The sequence below is a fragment of the Sphaeramia orbicularis genome, chromosome 12, assembly GCF_902148855.1.
Source record: "Sphaeramia orbicularis chromosome 12, fSphaOr1.1, whole genome shotgun sequence".
NCBI lineage: Eukaryota > Metazoa > Chordata > Actinopteri > Kurtiformes > Apogonidae > Sphaeramia > Sphaeramia orbicularis.
The window spans coordinates 46,782,232-46,800,976 of NC_043968.1; the positions used below are offsets into that span (position 1 = coordinate 46,782,232).

Sequence of the window (18,745 nt, forward strand, 5' to 3'; positions counted from 1 at the left end):
CAATTTACAGCACAGACATTGCACAAACAAAAATAAATGTGTTTTTTTCCCCTTTACAAAGCCCATACAAATATATTTTCAGACTTCTGAGAAAAAAAAGTCAATTTTAGTACAATTTACAGGTATTTTTTTTAATCACAAAACTGGATCCTGCCAAATGTCTGTACCTTTGCATCAGTAGAGGTGCTGAAGTTTATTAAAAGGCTCAAACCACCAAGTTACTGTGAAGAAGTTTGGGACAGAACTGTACTAAAACTAACAAGGCTGCAAGTTCTGCAGAGATTTTTATAGCAATTACAAGAGGAAACAATCACAACTTGATATTGAAGCCAGTGTGTAAATGTGTAAATTGTAAAAATTTCCTTTGATTGTGTATATAGGATTAATACCTGAAGGACATCTACACCTTTGTAATGTTAATCCTGTCATGCTTAAATGTCATCACATAGACCTGGCTGAAATCCTAAGACTAAAACATTGGCTGGGCATCATAGAGAAAATAAACTCTATTGAAAATTCAATGTGTTTTTTATGTTTTCACTTGATAAAAGAAAAGAAAAGAAAAGAAAAGAAAAGAAAAGAAAAGAAAAAAGAAAATTGTGAAGCCTCGGATGGTCTGTAGAAGGTGGCTCCAAAAATCCTTGCACTTATTGACTCTCATTAAAAAAAAGGAAATACAAAGTCCTTCTCTGTAAGTGTATTTTTGGAGTAGTTGTAAAAGATCATTAATCCGATTATAGGCCAAATACAAGGCTCCTCTTTGGGTGTTGACTGACAGTTCTCATACACTTAGTATTTCTTTTGTTGTATAAAACATTTTTGCTAATTAACAGACATAAAGACACAACTACATACATGATATTTAGAAAACAGCTGTAACTTGGTCTTGCTGAATGTAACATCTTCTATTACCAGAGTAGAAACAGTGTTTTTGATAAGTTATCAGGAATGTTCCATTGGTAAGATTCAACTTTTACCTCTAGCTCTTCCTCAGTTCCAGCGTCTTGTTCACATCTAGTCAAAACTGCAAGAAAGTCATACTTTTGGGTAACTACCTCTATTTGCATTAGTAACTGTGGCAATTCTTCAGATCAGACAAGATGTAATAAGGAAAATGAAACATTTTATAAATGACTGAAATATTTTTGGGTCTCTGGGCTCCTCATGTTGGTCAGATTTGTTCCGTTCTCTTCTCTCTGTGGTCAGCAGCCTGTGGTTTGTTTTCAGTTTCTTATGTTGTTGTATAATACTTAGACATTCCTCCAGACTTTATCTCTGACTTAAACATTTTTTAAGCTCATCAAGCTTTACGTGCATAAAATTGTTGGAGTTAGAGGAGCAGTCTGACAGTCTGCCACAGTGTTGACTGCTGTCTGCTGAATGATGAGGACCAGTTGATATCAGTGTTTTCATCTCCTCCCATTGCTCAGAACCAACAGACATCTGTGAGTCCAGCTCAGCGGTGGCGCCAGGCTGTGGTTCTGACAGGCCGACATGTCATCACCGATACCGAGGTCCAGCTATACCAGCGGGTCCTGCAGCAGATGGGCTACAAGGTGCAGCTGTCCAGATATGCAGAGACCAGCAGCCTCCTCAGACCAAAACAGGGTAAGAGTAATGCTGCCTTCAGGTGCTTCAGGAAATCTGAGCATGTACAGTTACAACAGAGGCACAGCTGGAGGCAGAGGCTTGTGTGGATGTATCTGACATGTTCTGGCACCAAAATACCCTAGTTATAATTGACTCATTTCTAAAAACACACACAAGAATTATTGAGATTCTAATCACTGTATTTGGGCTCCTTCATTCACAGTTTTTTTTTTTTTTTTTTCTAATATGACCAGATATGAGGTCAGAGGTTTGATGATTTTCTTTCTGTTTCAAGCTACACATGTTCAGATCACCACTGAAAGGAAGAAAGAATCTGAACGAAGTGCTAGTTCTGGGCAGATGTGATTCATAAACTGCAGCCGCTGCAGTATCTCTGACAGTATCATCAGTAAAGTCATGTCAGAGCTCTGGTAATGTTTACATCCAGATAAACATGTGTAGAATCCCCCCTCTTACACTGCTGCCACCAGGACAAAAGCATACAAAGCAGAAAAAAGGTACATTATCATTGTCCAAACAAAAGTGAGCACTAATCAGCTGACTTTAGATAGATACATAATGTTAATGTATTAGGTATCCAGCTGATGCACAGTTCAGCATTACAGAAGCATTACGCAAGCAGTGACAAACCAGCAATAATTTGATTAGGCTTGCACAACATCTTGAATAAATCCAATTAATTTCCATGTTTTATGTTTGTGTGTTTTCCTTCTCAGATACTGCAGAAGCATGAATAAGTCAATCAAATATCAATGCAAATATGCTTGTCAGAAAATAAAAGAAATCCTTATTTTGCCCTAAAGGTGGGTGACAGGATGAGAAAACTATGACTCCTGTGACTGCCAAGGACTGCTTAGTAAGATTTTAAAGATAACATTTGCTTCAACATTTGCCTCTAGAGGTGTAATACAACTGAATTATAATGGAAAAGATGCAAGAAGAAGTCACTTCATGGTATAGCATTCAATCTATGTCAGTGCAAATGAATTCAACAAAAATGTAATGAATAATAAATAAAAGGTAGAAATCCAAAAACCCATATACAGAGATTTAACTCAGATTGTGTTTGCTGTGTTTTGGTTTCTAATGGTCTGCAGGAAGTACTGTGTGTGTTTTTATGTGTGTCCTGCTGGGTGTGTGTGTTGGGTGGAGACTTCCTGTCCAGATCTGCTGCAGAAGAAACAAAGTGGAAAACCTGAGTTGTGTTTACATGGCCGAAGCTGTGTGAACTGCCGTTGAACGCGATTTTAAAACTCAGAGACCAAAACTTCTGGAGCTTCAGCCAAAAAACACACCAGAACATTTCCTGTTGATACACAATCACTACCACATGTTCGTGCGTGCGCACACTCGCACACACGCACGCACACACACACGCACGTATGCACGCACGCACACACACACACACACACACACACACACACACACACACACACACACACGCACACACACACACACACACACACACTCCATATTTGGTCAAACACCTTTCAGGCTCTTTCCTGTTTTTACTCACTTCAGTTTTTCATTGTGCTGTGAGTGAAATATCATTTTCCTCTTTTTTATACTTCATTTGTCCCAATGAGGGGATTTGTTTGAGAAAACATGTGGAGCTGCATAACAAGACAACCATTCTCTCATATAGTCATGTTGTTCATATTAAACAGTTAAAGGCAAAGGAACAAAAGCGTTCTTGTGTCTACATCTAAACTTCAGTGTTGAGATGTCTACCAGATGGGAGTAGATTATAAAGTCATATTATGGAGCTTGTGAGATCAATCCAGAGTCATTTTCTTTGCCAATTGACCATATGCAGAGCAGAGCTGAAGCGACATGTTGAAACCCCAAAGTCACACAATAACAATCAGTCTCACAGATTAAAAAACAAGAAAAGCACTCGGAGATCGCAGACCTCCGCCAAGACAGATCTGCCCCCCCCAAATCACCACCAAAATTTAATCATTTCTTCCTTGTGCCAGTATCAACATTTCCTGAAAATGTCATTGAAATCCATCCATAATTTTTGGAGTTATCCTGCTAACAAACAAACATGCAAACAAATATGCAAACACACAAAGCAAAGTGATCACAATACCTCCTGGCAGAGGTAACAACAACCACAGCAGTGAGTCCAGTGTTCTATAAGTAAAATGACTGCAAATGTTTTTCTGAAGGGGTAGTTGTGGCTTTGGAGTGAATTTCTTGGCGTCTGCTCTAAAGGTAAAGCATATTGTTTACACTTACCCTACACATCAGTTCTTAGAATTCTAGCAGACTGAACAGTGAATAAAATCCACCACTCTTTGGTGAAATGCTGCCCCCCTCTGTTGATGATTGGAGGTATGTTCTGAGTCCTAATCATATAATTTCTGCTTTTAACCTCTTACTGCTCAAATTCAACTACAGTTATATTAAAAATACATTATTTGTGTTGTTACTGTCTAGCAGATGCTAAATTAAGTAAAGATTGTCAATTTGAATATAGTACATACAACAGATAGGATGCAGATTAGTGACATCGGGCATAATTGGGATAATAAGATAAGACAAGATTTTATTCAACCCATTTTCAGAGTTAACAGCAGCTACATACAACAAGCAAATACAGAGAAAAACACTGGTAGAAAAACCACAAACGAGTGAGAAATTAAATATAAGAGAAAAATAAGAAAAATAAATTTGGTATTTATATAAATATTTATTTAAATAAATAATTACAATTAAAAATTAAATATCATTTACATACTTACATTGTGGTTGCACATAATAGTAATTAAACACATTTTCCAGTCTCAGGAATTTGGATTATTTTATTGATTAATTCCTTCAGTCAACAATCCAAACAAAACCAAAATGATCCAAAAATCAGTAGAATGTCATGAAATTATTAACACTTTTACTGAAATGTGTTTGAAACTGATCCATGCACCTCAGGGATCATAGGTAACCAGGTCACATACTGTATATGCATTCACAAAGAGTGTTGAGCAGCACCTCAAGCATAAAACAGTGGAAAATTGAGGCGAACTTGCAACGGTAATCTACAAGGAGGAAATTTTCATCTCTAATGAAGTTTTTGTGTGACCTCTGACCTTCCCACCTGTCTGTTTTGTCAGGTATCAGTGGGTGGAGCCTCTTGGTGTGTCTCAGCAGTTCAGAGAGAAGCTGCCTGAGGCGAGTCTCTTTCTCTCACCTGCAGAATCATCAGAGGGTGAGACTCACCTGTTCATACCTTGCAGCCAATCATACCCTGTTACAGTACTGTTACCTGAGGTTCTACTCTGTAACATCATATACCTCTTATGTTTGTGTCATCAGGTAAACCTTCTACCTGGGCTGATGGAGGTGTTCTCTGATGCTGGCGGTGGTCTGTGTCAGCTCTACACTCGCTCACACCTGTCAGGTGAGTCGCATCATGCACGAGTGTGAACTAGAGCGGAGTCAAAAGAACCTCAGTTCTTCTCTTAATACACTGTTTCCTATAAACTTGGAATAATTTTGTTTTCAGACACATTCCTCTTTTTGTTCCCATTTATACACATCAATAATCACCTTTGATCTAGTACAATGATTACATACTGAGTCCAGTTACACTTTATCTACCAACAATAAATCACTATGTCACAATCATTTCAAGAGAAGAGGTAAAAATATTTAATTCCAACTTTTATATGACATGAGCTTCTCTGAAAGTCTGATTTTGAAACGGACAATAGCAATATTTTTTGCCATATATTTTCCCTTTTCTTTATTTTTCTGAGAGATCAGGTGTAAAATTAGGCTGAAATGGTCCATGAATGAAGTGTAATTCATCTGCAGTTCTTCATTCATCAGTAGTCAAAAACTGTAGAAGGAACTCCAGAACTGGAAACAGAGAGGGTTTGTCTTCAAAGTAAAAGCACTCATGACATAAACTGACTCATAAATTGTGTAAAACATCATAAATTGTCATTTGTTGACAAAAGTCTCTGAAACTTATAAAATTCTTGTAATTGTTCTTCAATGTACCTCGGAAACACACAGGAAAGAAATCTTAAAACAAACAAACAAAAAAAAAAAAACAGCAAAGCTTGCAAAAACGATCTATGAGTTGCTGCCAAAACTTTTTTTCTACAACTGTATATAGTTTCTGCTTTGTCTTCTATCAAAACAGTTGTAACACATCATATATCCCATACATCAGCTGTTCTGCACCACAGATCCACCACTTCCTTAGTTAACTTTCACGATTAAAGATGTAAATATAGACAGCGAAAAGAGCAAGTGTGCCTTGGGACTTAACACACAGGGACATACACTTATGTTCTTCTGTGGGTTTTGATGCAGTTTATATTGAACCCTTGATCACATATAGGCTACTGTCATGGAAAAAATTATTAAACCATCAAAAGTCATCAAAAACAATGATTATGCAATCAAGTACTAACTCCTGTGTGTATCATGTGACTACAACAGACAGAAAAGAAAACATGGAGTGCCATAGGTATTGATATAAGAACTGAAGTGATTTTGGTTATTATCAAGAAACATGGAAAATTGATAGATATCAGCTCTGAAATTAAATTCTTACAAACTATTTTTGTTGTTATCATTATATTTGTCCAAATAAATGTACCTTTAGTTGTACCAGGCATTAAAATGAATAAGAAACTGAAGAAAACAAGGGTGGTCTAATAATTTTTTCCACAACTGTATGGTGAGGAATTCCAAGGTCATGGTCCTCTTAACACACCAGATAACCCACCTGGACATTCTGGTCAGAACAGACCACAAGCTGAAGGAACATGTTTTTAATGTTGTTTCTCTGTGTCAGGATCTGAATTACCCATGAGGCCATATGCTTGCGGTGCGACCAATCAGAAGCCCCAGTTTCCTGAAGACTCCACAGGAGCCAAGAGGTGAGTGTCAGTCAGTCTGAACATCTGTCCAACATGGTTTCTGTGGTCACGTCACATCATCATCATTATCATTCTTCTTCATCTATGTGACAGTTTGTTTCAGGCTGTTTCTCCGTCTCCTGCTTTCGTTGCCATGGTGAATGTTTATGTGGTGGTTACATCAGTGAACCCGCTGACTGCCTTCCTGCATGACATCAGCGTGGTGATGACCAATCAGGAGCAGACAGGACAGTCCACTCAGGTAAAACGTCTCACTGTTTTAATTGTATTTATTTGGGAAAATTATTTCTTGACATTTTAGTTTTTTTTATGTGTGACTCGTAGTTCTCATGTTCTCAGTTTTCCTGTTCTTGATGTTTAGACGTAGAGAACTCCATTTCCCATCATACTTTGAGTGTACAATTATTGGTAAAGATTGAAATTTCATGTTTTACAATAACTGGAGCTCAGCTGTTGCTGTTCCCTGCTGTTTGACCATTGCATCTCCTCCCTCTCAGCTCAAGAGCTTCCTGCTGCAGCAGTTCGGATACGCTGCATCCCATCAGGCCCTGGGGCAGTTGAAGAAGGTGATAGGGGATGTGTTGCAGGCTGCAGCTTCGACCATTATGAAAGATCAAATTGTTAAAAGGTGACAATTGGTTTTTCTTCCCACCTATCTTTTTGCTGATTTTCAGCATTATCATACTAATAGATTGTCATTTAACGGCATGAATAAAGGTGACTTTCCCATAATACTGAACCTTAAGCGGACTGAACCCAGGAGTCAGTCTCAATCAATATATGAACATATTTAACCCATAAAGACCCAAACAGCCAGTGGTGACCAAATTCATTTACTGATATAACAAGTTAAATACCTGTTAATCCATTAATCCTATCAATACATGTAAGTAATTGGTGTAAAATGTAGTTTGTCATCTTTTCATGGTCATCAGATATGACCCATTTAGATGTTTAGAGGTTCTGTAGTTACCAAGAAAACAACGTCATCTTCTACAACATTGATTCACTACTAAAATCCATGGAGTTGGATCAATGACAGTAGATGGACACACTGGGTTTATATGCAGTTAATGATAGATTTTGCAGAAAAAGTCATTGTCTCTTCAGTTTTCTCTATTTTTTACATAATAATTCTCAACTTTCCTCTGAGTTTTAATGAACATCTACATGATGTAGGAAAATACCTGATTACCACTGAAAAAAAAACACAAAATACAGAAGATAATATTACAATAAATGGTGATAAATCACTTAAGGAGGGTTAAATATAGAGAAAAAATTATTTGGGAACTGCCATAAAAGTAATGCTGGGTCTTTATGGGCTAATGTGCAAAATATACATTAGATATGTTTATGGAGACACTTCTAATGTTCATAGCCAAGCTTGAAAAAAACTTGCTTGAGGTGTTTTTTTGTAATTTTGTAATTAAGTTACCATTAATGACATATTACACACGGAAGAATTGAAAAATTTTTCTCAAATAAATTATTTGGCCTAGTAAAGATGTAACTTGTGTTATTGTTTGCTGCTTCATCATAGGTATTTGGATAAATTGTGAAAACATATCTGGCAGTGCCACAAGTCATGCCACCCAAATTATTCCTCTGTCTCATTATTCATTAAAAAAACATCAGCCATTTTAGATGGAAACGATGTCAGAACACTGGGCGTCCTCTAATCTGTTTATTACCTGTCATGCAGGACCACCACAGTCTTATTCATTCTAAAACAGTTAATGGAAGTGCATGATTCACATTTTTATTTTTGAAACTTTTCACAGGTTTTCCTCACATTCACTTGACATTTTATCCACAGCTATTGTCTGTAGAGATGAAACCACAAAGGCAGATGATAGTGCAGCAACACCATTAAGTAATGTTACCAGACATGTAACTGTTGTGGAGGCGTAAACGACAAAGAAATTTGTGGAGAATGGATTGGTTGTTAGTCAGGCCTTCCTTTATTGTGCACAAGTGAGAAACTGACAAACAAAGCTTCGCCCTCTGTCAGAAGTCAGTTCTGACCTGTCTAGGAAGTCAGTCTAACTTATAGTAGCCTGCGCTAAGCTTAAATGTGATTGATTAATATGATGTATGATAAGCAGAAGAAAGAAAATAAGATACAAACAGAAAGAATGCAAGACCTTGGAGTTGTCCTGGGAAGTTTTAGGGAGTTGGGTTGTGCTGTATCTTGTGGTATCATTAGAGACAAAGTAGCTTAGAAAACATGCAGAATTGAGAAACTGACTGAGAGCAAACATTCCTATCTAGGCCTGTGGTTAGAAAGAGAATGAAAACTGAAGAGCTATCATAGGTGTCTTATAAACTAATAGAAGACTTATGGTCAGTATTACAATCAGTATTAACATAACTCTAACCAAATACATTAATACTCTTATTTTCTAAATATGCCTTTAAATGCGTTCAGTTACTCCCCAGAAATACACATCAGACATGTGCAACACCTCAGTTGCACTGCTGCCATTTTAACCCTGTGACGCTATACGTGTCATATTTGATACGTGAGTTTTGAAGCCCTCTACATGATCAGTGTTTATTTTTTTTTCTTGAAAAACCTGATGTATACAATTAGATACATGCAATACACTGATAATCGACCAGGGAGGAGGAATTCGTTCACCAGAGGCTTTTCCAGTGACACTACATAACTGTCATTATTGAGGAAGGAGGCCGAACTTTGCCAGTTTTGAAAAGGAATTACCAATTTGTTAGACATGTTTGTGTTATATTACGTTTTTGTTTGTAAAAAAAAAAAAAAAAATATTTGAGCACTGAGACCCGATGTATCAAATATGATACAAAATTGAAACTCACACATGGAAACTGATATTTGAAAAAAAATGTTTTGGTTGTTCAGAAGGACCACTAAAGGCTCCAGTTTCAAAGAACTGGAATTTTCGGTCAGTGATTTACTGGTTCAGGCTTTACAGGGTTAAGGTGGTTTGTTAAGGTATTTTTTAAGGTGGTCCGTAGAGTCAGATGCTGCTTTTTCTGCATCTAAATTTGATTATTGTCTTTCCATTGTTATGCATTCACCAAAATAGTAAGTTTTTATTGAAATGTATATACAAACTTACTATTCAGATCCACTATCCAGAGAAAACTAACTCCGGTAGATGAATCCTGTTGTATTCTGTGCTCTGTTGATCGATTGCTGGTGTGTTTTAGGTGTGTGCTCTGTTACCAGCTGCTCACCTTCACTCTGCTCTTCAGTGGCTCTATCTCACCTGTCATTGTCCAGGTGAGAGACTAACTGCTCCTTTAATAAAGTCATGATACACACAATACATACAACTATTTCTGTCACATGTTTTTAATTTTTAAAGTTCAGGATTCAGACACATAATGGAGAAATATTCAGATTTTCCTTTCCAAACTTGAAGCCTCTTTTTGCAGATTGTAAATGTTTTCTCTTTTAAACCATAAAGACCCAGACATCCACTGGTGACCAAAAGCATCTACTGATCTAAACTGTTTAATACATGTTGATCCACTAATCCTATCAATACAGGTAAATAATTGGTGTAAAATACAGTTTGTCATCTCTTCATGGTCATCAGATATGACCCATTTGGACGTTCAGAGGCTCTGTGGTGAATGTTGAAACACCATCATCTTCTACAACATTGATTCACCAGTAGAACCCATGGAGTTGGATCAATGACCGTGGATGGACCCACATGGTTTATGTTCAGTTAATGATAGATTTGCTGCAAAACTCCCCTTTTTCTTAAATTTTTTTCTGTTTTGATCTAACAACCTTTGAATTAACTCTGAGTTTTCATGAATATCTAAATCAAATACAGGAAAGTACATGATTACCAGTGAGTAATGCAAAATACAGAAGATAATATTATAATAAATGGTGATAAATCACTTAAGAAATGTTAAATAGAGAGACAAATTCATCTGGGATCTGACACAAAAGTAGCACTGGGTCTTTATGGGTTAATGTAATAATCCTAATAAATAATTCTTCTGCCTTTCCTAATGCATAGTGAAAGTAGACTGGAAAAAACAAAAACAGGGAAGGAAAAAGATACAGTCTGTGCTAATGCGTTAAAGTATGCAAAATAATTTCACACAAAAGACTTCACCATTTAAGATCACTGAGCACTTCATGAACAAAACAGAGGTCATTGAAGGATAAAAGATAGATTCATAACAGGTTAAAGTACTTTAATCTGCAGAATTAAACAGTATTTATCTGTCTGTAGTCATGGTAACTAAATCATTCCTAATTTGCACTTAGGACAAAATCATAGTAATGGTAGTAAATGTATGATTTTGAAAAGAAAAATTTGGAGGAATCTTTCATTTGATCAGTTTATAAAGGTTTATAACAGTTTTATTCCACCTTAAAAATCTGATAATATAACATAATACAACACAGGACTGATTCAATGATTATTAAAGCATAAACACAATCATAATAAACAGATCAGGGACAGTGGTAGAGCAGAGAGAATCTCATTAAAGCTGTTTATATTTGCAATGGTGTTTTTTCTGTCATTAATCTGACTTCATGACTGTAGGTGAAGGTATAGACACACACTGGACACACTATGGCCCACTGAATATGCTGCAAACCATCCCACTGTCAATCTCACAGTCTGAAAACAACACTAAAATATTTCAAGTAAAACATATCATTAACTGAACATAAAAACAACTGGCTGAAATGGATGTAAACTGTAATGTGACCGGCTGATAGAGGTCTACGCTACTTCTAGGTTTTTTTTCTTGTCTCTTCTCCCTCCTTATCGGACTTTAATACTGTTGTTGTATTATTATGTCCCTAATAATGAGACAATGAAGGCATCTCTGTGGCCTTTTTTCATTATTTTTTGCCTAATAATCCTGTAATTATCTCCGCTGTTGTTATGGAAACATGTCAATATGTGATATGTGCAGCTCGTCTCAGGTCCATTAAACAGGATAAAGACTCTGCTGTCTGCCGCTCATCAGCTTCTGTTTGATCAGTAAAGCTGCTCAAACTAAACTTTATTACCACAAACAGACACACAAACACACCTGCAGCACACCTGGGCCACAGGTCACACAGAGGTCAGAGGTCAGACCTTGGGCCTGTCATAATGAACATGAAGCATGATTTTTCATGATTTTCAACTAACTTGCTCTTCAAGTAAATGTCCACCAGAGGTCAGTGTGTCCTCAGCTGCTCTGTGATTGGTCAGCAGTCACTCTCACCATCTGTCTGCCTCCAGGTGGACTCTGACTGGACATTTTCTGCTCTAAGTGATGAAAGCTTTGACGGACAGATTACCAAAGACCTGATCCTGGAGGACACGCTTCACTTCCTGCTGATGTCACATGACCACCCATCCTCGATAACACAGGCAAAGACAGAGACACAACAGGTGAGGCTGTAGAAACCCCCTCCTCTGCTTCTACACCTGTTCCTATAAACATCAGAGGAATCATCAGACAACTGATTACTGTTTCATGACAAAAACACATTATCAATACCACAACGAAGTGTAACATTTTTGCTCTTCATAATGTAATAGCATGTGTGTTCTGTAATAATCTCCTGCATTTTGTAATTATAAGCACAATATGCACACATATATATAATAACAATTACACAATATATAATATATTTCGCCATATTTTCAAATAAATCATTACATTTTGCAGTGTTAAAGAATGCAGGAGTTGCTATTTCATAAACTCTTGAAGCATTTTGAAGAAGCTGAAGCTTTTTACTGTTTTTTAAGAAGTCATGTCAAGAGTGTTGTGGTAGTCAATCCTGTGAGAAATAAAAGTGCAAATAGGTTTTTCCAGGTTGGCTGACAGCTTGTAATGAGGTCTTATAACAATGTTTAACATCTTTTAATTGATGTTATAAATATGTGTGTCTGTTCAGTACGGTGGCTGCAGAGGGACATTCGGTGTCTGTCTGTCAGAGGAAGAGCTGCTTCTGCTGCTTCAGTTTAACCAACAGATGAAAACACCCGGGGCATTTCAGCTGGTAAAAATATTACTAATCAATATGAATAAATCATATTAATAAAGACTGTATAATAAGTATGTAATGAGATCATTTGTTTTCTCTCCCTGTAGCTCTATCCTAGCACCTCCTCTTTCTCCCCCTCCTCCTCCTCCCATCCTCTGAATGTGTCTGACCTCCTGCTCAGGATCAGCTTTTATTATGAACTGCAAAAGAACAACAGCTTCAGGTAAGTGAGAAAAATAATAGCCACTTGATTCTCAAGTCTTGAACTTGAGGCAAAAACAAAATGTCAAAGTGTACGACTGCTAATGGATATTAAATGCTGGCTCCAAAAAAAGTCATAGTTATAATTGATTTCTTCCCACAAAAAAAGAAAAAAATTACATGACTTCTCTCCAGAAAGTTGATAGCTTCTTTGAGGAGCAAATCTGGTGTGTACTAGTCATGCTTTTGTACATTTTTATTGATTAATAAAATAATGATTAATAAAGATTCTGATTTAATGAAGTTGATTTGGATTAACTGGTTATTTTGGCCATCCTGTGGTCTCTTATTTCTACATGTCTGAGCCAAACAACATAAATACTGGTCATACTACACCATGAACAGTTCCAACTGCAAAATGTAATACACTATTAGCTATATTAGCTAATGTTTTTCATCATTTTATTGTTTCAGTATTAATTATATGGTCTGCCTGCTAATTTGTGCGCTTACACATTACATATAAATTAGAATGTGTTTTCTTTTAGCTGGTTGCAGACATTAGGCTTGCCAAACTCCTGAAAACAGCAGTCAAAAAAAACAATGAATGATGTATTTTTTAATGAATATCTGATGTTTTCACACAGAACTGATCAGACTGAAGTTCTGACCAATCAGGATGCAGCTCTACCCATTGACCTGAAAGCTGAAATGAAAGGTGAGACATGCGAACTGTGGAACATCTGTGAACATCTGAAAATTAAAGGAACAATCTCTAAGAGTTTAATATAAATACATTTTTAAGTCACCTTCTATCATCAGTGGGTGTATTAGAACACACTGTCACACACACATTGTATGAAAGTTTTTGTATTTACACTTTTATGATCTGGGTGTCTGTGGTAGCATTCCTTTGAAAAAAAAATCCCCATCTGGGAACAGTAGTGACATGTGTGGCTTCAGTTGGAAAGAAGAGCCTTTCATTACAGCGCTGCATGTATTAAATGCACTGTATTCATGTTAAAATCCTCAAAAATGCATCCCCATAACTGTGTCCTATCTGATTCAATTACATGGCAGGAGCTGCCCCACTGACCTAAATACAATAATAGAAGTCAGGGGAAGACTCTCACTACTATGTTCACTCACTTCACACTTATGCTTTGACATTAATGCAGCCTACACACCACAGCATGTCAAATCTAACAACCCTAACTCTATGTGAATCACTGTGATCACTGTGTGGGTGTGGCCACAGGTTCCATCTGTCAGCTGACTGATTAGGTTGGATGACACCACTCTTTTCTGAACTCACTGAGGTTCAATTTAAAAATGATCCTGCAGCTTCCATTTACCAATAATAGGGGCAAGAACAAAAGAGAACAAAAACTGATATCTTTGAGATTGCTACTTTAAGATTCATTATCTATATTTCTAGTTACTTGTATCACCATGGTATCTACATGATGCTAGTGTCTAGGAGCTGTTTGCCCATTGGCTGATTGAATGTTTTCTTTCTTTTTTTTTTCAGGTGTGTGTGTAGACCCCCACCTTAGACAGATCTACACTGACCCACCCCTCTCTTTGACCCCACCCTTTAACCCCTGGGTGAAGGAGTACCGTGCTGAGGTAACCTTTGATACAGTGATGGTCCGAATCCGTCCAGAGCCTGTGAGCTCCACCTGCCATGTTCACCTGGATGAGCACCGAGGCCCCAGGTGAGACCAGGACGCTCAGCTGACCTCTGACCTGTGACACTTGAGATCACACATCCTTTCCTTCATGGTTTCTTTTTGTTCCTCAGGATGGCAAACTTTCCCGTTGGCCTCGGCAACAGCAGGATTAACATCCTGGTGACGGATGGAAGCAGGCCGGAGCCTGTCGTCATGACAATCTATACTCTGCACGTGTTCCGAGAGAGCCGGCCCAGCCTGCCCATGTTTGGAGATCATGTGATGTGCGGCTTCGTCCAGGTATGTCTGATAGTGGGCGTGGGCAGGGTCACTGTGAAGGACAGGAAGTGATGTCAGAGTTTTCAGCCAATCACACAGAGGGAGTGGCGCAAAAATCTCATTCAAATGCTTTTAATTACCATTTACAAAGCATCGAGTAAAAATATGGAGAACAGTCAATAAAATAAAATAAAGCAGAAAGCATAAGAAGGAAATAATGAGTCATAGATACTTGTTGTATTAGAGTTATGTGTACTTAAGGGGAAATGCATAATGATAAATGGTAGAAATACTAAGCCCATCAATTAAAAGCTGGGTCAACATGAATAAATAAAGTTGGGAAGAAAATAAATCCAGATAAACTCCTGATGTCTATCAAATAACGTATACGAGTTAAACATAATCTTTCATTGTACCACTTCTACCACATGAACATAATGATGCTATTTTTTTCTCATTTTGTTCACTTGTTAATTTCAATCAGTGCAGGAATACATACATGCATTAATGTCTCAAACCATAGTGTGTAGTAATGTACAAGCACCACAAGATGGCAATGACAACTCAACCAAATAGTGTTTCATTTAAGCATTAACAGCATCAGAAACATGTTCATTATAAAATCATAAACATTTACAATTGCTTATAGAAACTTGTTAATTGGCATTATACTGGTTCAGTTTATTTATTATTACACTTGTCTGCTTTATAGATCAGTTTTCTACCTGTCTACCCATCTAATTAAGGATTTAATTTATTTTACTCATTTTTAATTATTTATTGACCTAAGTTATTGTTCTCGCTATACATTCAGTAATTGCACATAGTTAACTGTTAATAAGTTCCCTGTTAACTATTAGTATATTCATAATAAAGTATGAAATGATTTCAATGTAGAAACAAACAACATTAACTCTCAAAGACCTAAACAATTGCCTGGGTCTAAAATCGTCTATGTTTCTAAAATATTATATAACTTTGGAACCACTAATGCCACCATTACACTTTTTTTTTTTTACACTATTCAGGTCAAATACAGTTTCTCAGCTTTTCAGCACCATCAGAAATGACTCATTTGGACGTTTAGGGACTTCCTAGTGAATGTGAAAACACCAACATGTTCTGCAATGTTGATTTATAAATAAGACCTGTGTAGCTGCTGGTTTGGGTTCAGTTAATGAAACTGGTCTTTTCCTTCAGTTTTCATTGTTCTGATTTTACAACGTCTAGTTAGGTCACAAGAAAATACCTGCTTATTACTGAAATATGGAGAGGATGGTAGGATAATAAATCACTTAGGTTATAAATCACTTAGAAAAGGTTAGATGCAGAGAAAAATGTATTTGGTAGTTTTGTTTTGTATAATTTGTCCAGCTTTATATGGGTTATATGGTAGTTGGGTGCTTTTATGAAAGTGGGTTCATTTTGGTACCCGGCACTTTGCCAGCTTTTTAGACCCAAAAATAAAAGAGAAATTTAGACATATTTCCACCCAGGATGTACCTAATGATGACCTCAGATAAATGTTATAATTATAATAATTGTAAATGTAATAATTATTATGTTAAAATTATACTCTTGCTCTGAGGTATATATATATATATATATATATATATATATATATATATATATATATATATATATATTGCTCTGAGGTATCCAAAAATTAATAAATTTAATTTGAGGATTCTAGTGGTTTTTTTAATCCAGACATGCGTGTTTTTCATGAATCTTAGTCTCATTCCAGGTTTCACATGTAACCCATCGTGTCCACTCATGTTACATACAGAACCTGCCCATTTAAACACATATAAATCGTGAGTGATTTTGTGACAGGGGTCATTTTTGTGAAACACTCTGCCTTGCATACCTGGTTCAATTCCCAAATTGCACCTGTGAGAGAATAAAAAGATATTTGCATAGTAGCATGCAATTTTTGTGTCCTTTTTACCATGTTATATGCAAGTTCTTGTGTAAAAATAATCTAAAAATGTGTTTTATCTGAAAAATAGTGTACCTTTTATCTCAGTAAATATTTATTTTTTTCCAAACTTGCTTCATAACATCAGTCTACATCTGGTTTGAATTTTTAGCCCCTATGTCCTGTTTTTAGGGACCAGTTTCATAGAAGCACCAGTTCTTAAAAAAAAATTCTTAGGCAAAGTACAGTAAAGCAGGAGCTTATGATACTGATGTCAACTGAAAAAACAGAGTAGAAACATTAATGAAGAAACAGTATTGGTACATGAATGAAACTTGATAAAAATGACTGTAGGATTTATTCTAAACAACTTTATTTTAAAAAAAAAAATATATATATATATAAAAGCTTTTCATTAATGTTCATAAATAGTCTACAGTTGTGGTCATAAGTTTTTAAAACTTAGAAAATGCTTGTAATTCTTATGCTTAGTTCTTCAACGTGAAGCAGGAATACATGGAAAAAATCTCACAAAAAATTGAAGCAGCACAGTTTGTAAAAGCAAACTTTGTGTCATTGTCCAAACTTTTGGCCATGACTGTATTAGTCTAAAATAACACCCTGAATTAAATGACTTTATGATGCTGTTGTTAACACTTATAACACGCTGCAATTGTTAACAGATAATAATAATATTAATAAGCATCATCTAATTCTAATGCTTCAATGTACTGCAAGAACACATGGAAAAAAATTTTTAAAAAGCAGCAGCAAAGCTCGGAACAGAGTGTTTATGTCACTGCTAAATCTTTTGGCCACAGCTGTATTGGTCTCTTATAGCTGTCTAAAACAATAATGTAAAAGTAAATGTTTTTATGATGCTGTTGTTAACACATAATAATATTAATAAGCATCTTATAAAGAAAAAAAATGTCAAAACCAAACCATTGTAATGACATAATACATTACAATAAGAGGACTTTAAATCAGATAATAGAAAGTGAAGTGTAGCTTTTACTTCACATGTTTGGTGTCAACGGTGGAACATGTGGATGTGATGAGAAGAAGAATTTATTCAAATGAGTAAAAAAGCAGCTTGTTTTTGGCATGTTTGACTTGAGCCTCGAAGCATTGAGACATGCAGAGGACGTGAGTGTGAATTCATTTCTTGTATTGTTTTCCTCAACTGCTCGCTATAAAACTGTTCAGTCAAATCAATGTTCAGCTGCAGCAGCAACAAGCTTTACAAGACAACATCAGCACAGGAAGAACAAAATATTGATGCAGAGGGCCGCAATAAAACACCCATAATGCTCTGCACAAAGCTCCATAAATTTCCATATCATGTGTTACTTATTCTGTGTACTGTAGGAAAGATTCTAGGAAAAATGTATGTTCTTCAGATGTTTTTTTTTTTGTTTTTTTTTTAATTGATGCTCTTGGTAAAATGATGATGAAGATGTTGATGCCAGTTTTTCATATGATACATGTTTCTTTGTGACTCTGTTACACACATTATTTATTCCATGTTTGCGGTTGGAAGATCAAAGCTAAATTGTGAAGTTTCTCTCATCACTTTTGTTTCTATTTTTCCATGTATTTCTAACCACCACTAATTTTGCAATATAATATTTTTGTTTGTTTTATTTGATATGTTTGTTTCCTACATGTTTGTATTTATTCTTCATGTTTGGAGGTTCGTTGGTTAAGCCGTGAAACTTTTCCCTACATTCCTCCTTGTCTTCGGGGAGAACCTTTAATTCTTTCCTTGTGTCTTGGCCATTTGACTGCAGCTGCTCTCACTTTTATTACAACACATTCTCCATGAGAAGAAAAAAAAAACCTGTTCAGTCTGTGTTTGATCTCACCTGTCCTCTGTCACAGACCTGTTACCTGTACGGTCAGAGTCAGCGGAGGCTCCTTTTGCAGAACACTCAGCTCTTTGTCTGCAAGTGAATACATAATTAAACCTGTGCAGGTGTTCTCTGATGGTTAAACCCACCTGTCTCAGGTCAGTTTGGCTTTTTATTGCTTCATTTTGTTCAGGAAATGGTCAGAATGGCTCAGATCCTGATAACATAAATTCTATGTTATGTATGAAGCAGCGTTTTTATATTAATATGTATGGCACTGGATGTATTTTTATGCATGAAATCTT

At 36.3% G+C, this 18,745-nt stretch overlaps 1 protein-coding gene across 1 annotated transcript in view; it reads left to right on the forward strand.

Annotated features, from left to right (window-relative positions):
• Positions 1-18,745, forward strand: part of cped1 (cadherin-like and PC-esterase domain containing 1) — a 47,015-nt gene that overhangs the window by 13,873 nt on the left and 14,397 nt on the right. The window contains exons 2-14 of the mRNA XM_030150920.1: positions 1,431-1,608; positions 4,728-4,822; positions 4,930-5,014; positions 6,425-6,509; positions 6,603-6,750; positions 7,007-7,137; positions 9,702-9,774; positions 11,762-11,914; positions 12,424-12,528; positions 12,621-12,736; positions 13,362-13,432; positions 14,246-14,432; positions 14,519-14,687. Coding sequence (XP_030006780.1) covers positions 1,431-1,608; positions 4,728-4,822; positions 4,930-5,014; positions 6,425-6,509; positions 6,603-6,750; positions 7,007-7,137; positions 9,702-9,774; positions 11,762-11,914; positions 12,424-12,528; positions 12,621-12,736; positions 13,362-13,432; positions 14,246-14,432; positions 14,519-14,687 — 1,596 coding nt within the window. The remainder of the gene's footprint in view (positions 1-1,430; positions 1,609-4,727; positions 4,823-4,929; positions 5,015-6,424; positions 6,510-6,602; positions 6,751-7,006; positions 7,138-9,701; positions 9,775-11,761; positions 11,915-12,423; positions 12,529-12,620; positions 12,737-13,361; positions 13,433-14,245; positions 14,433-14,518; positions 14,688-18,745) is intronic.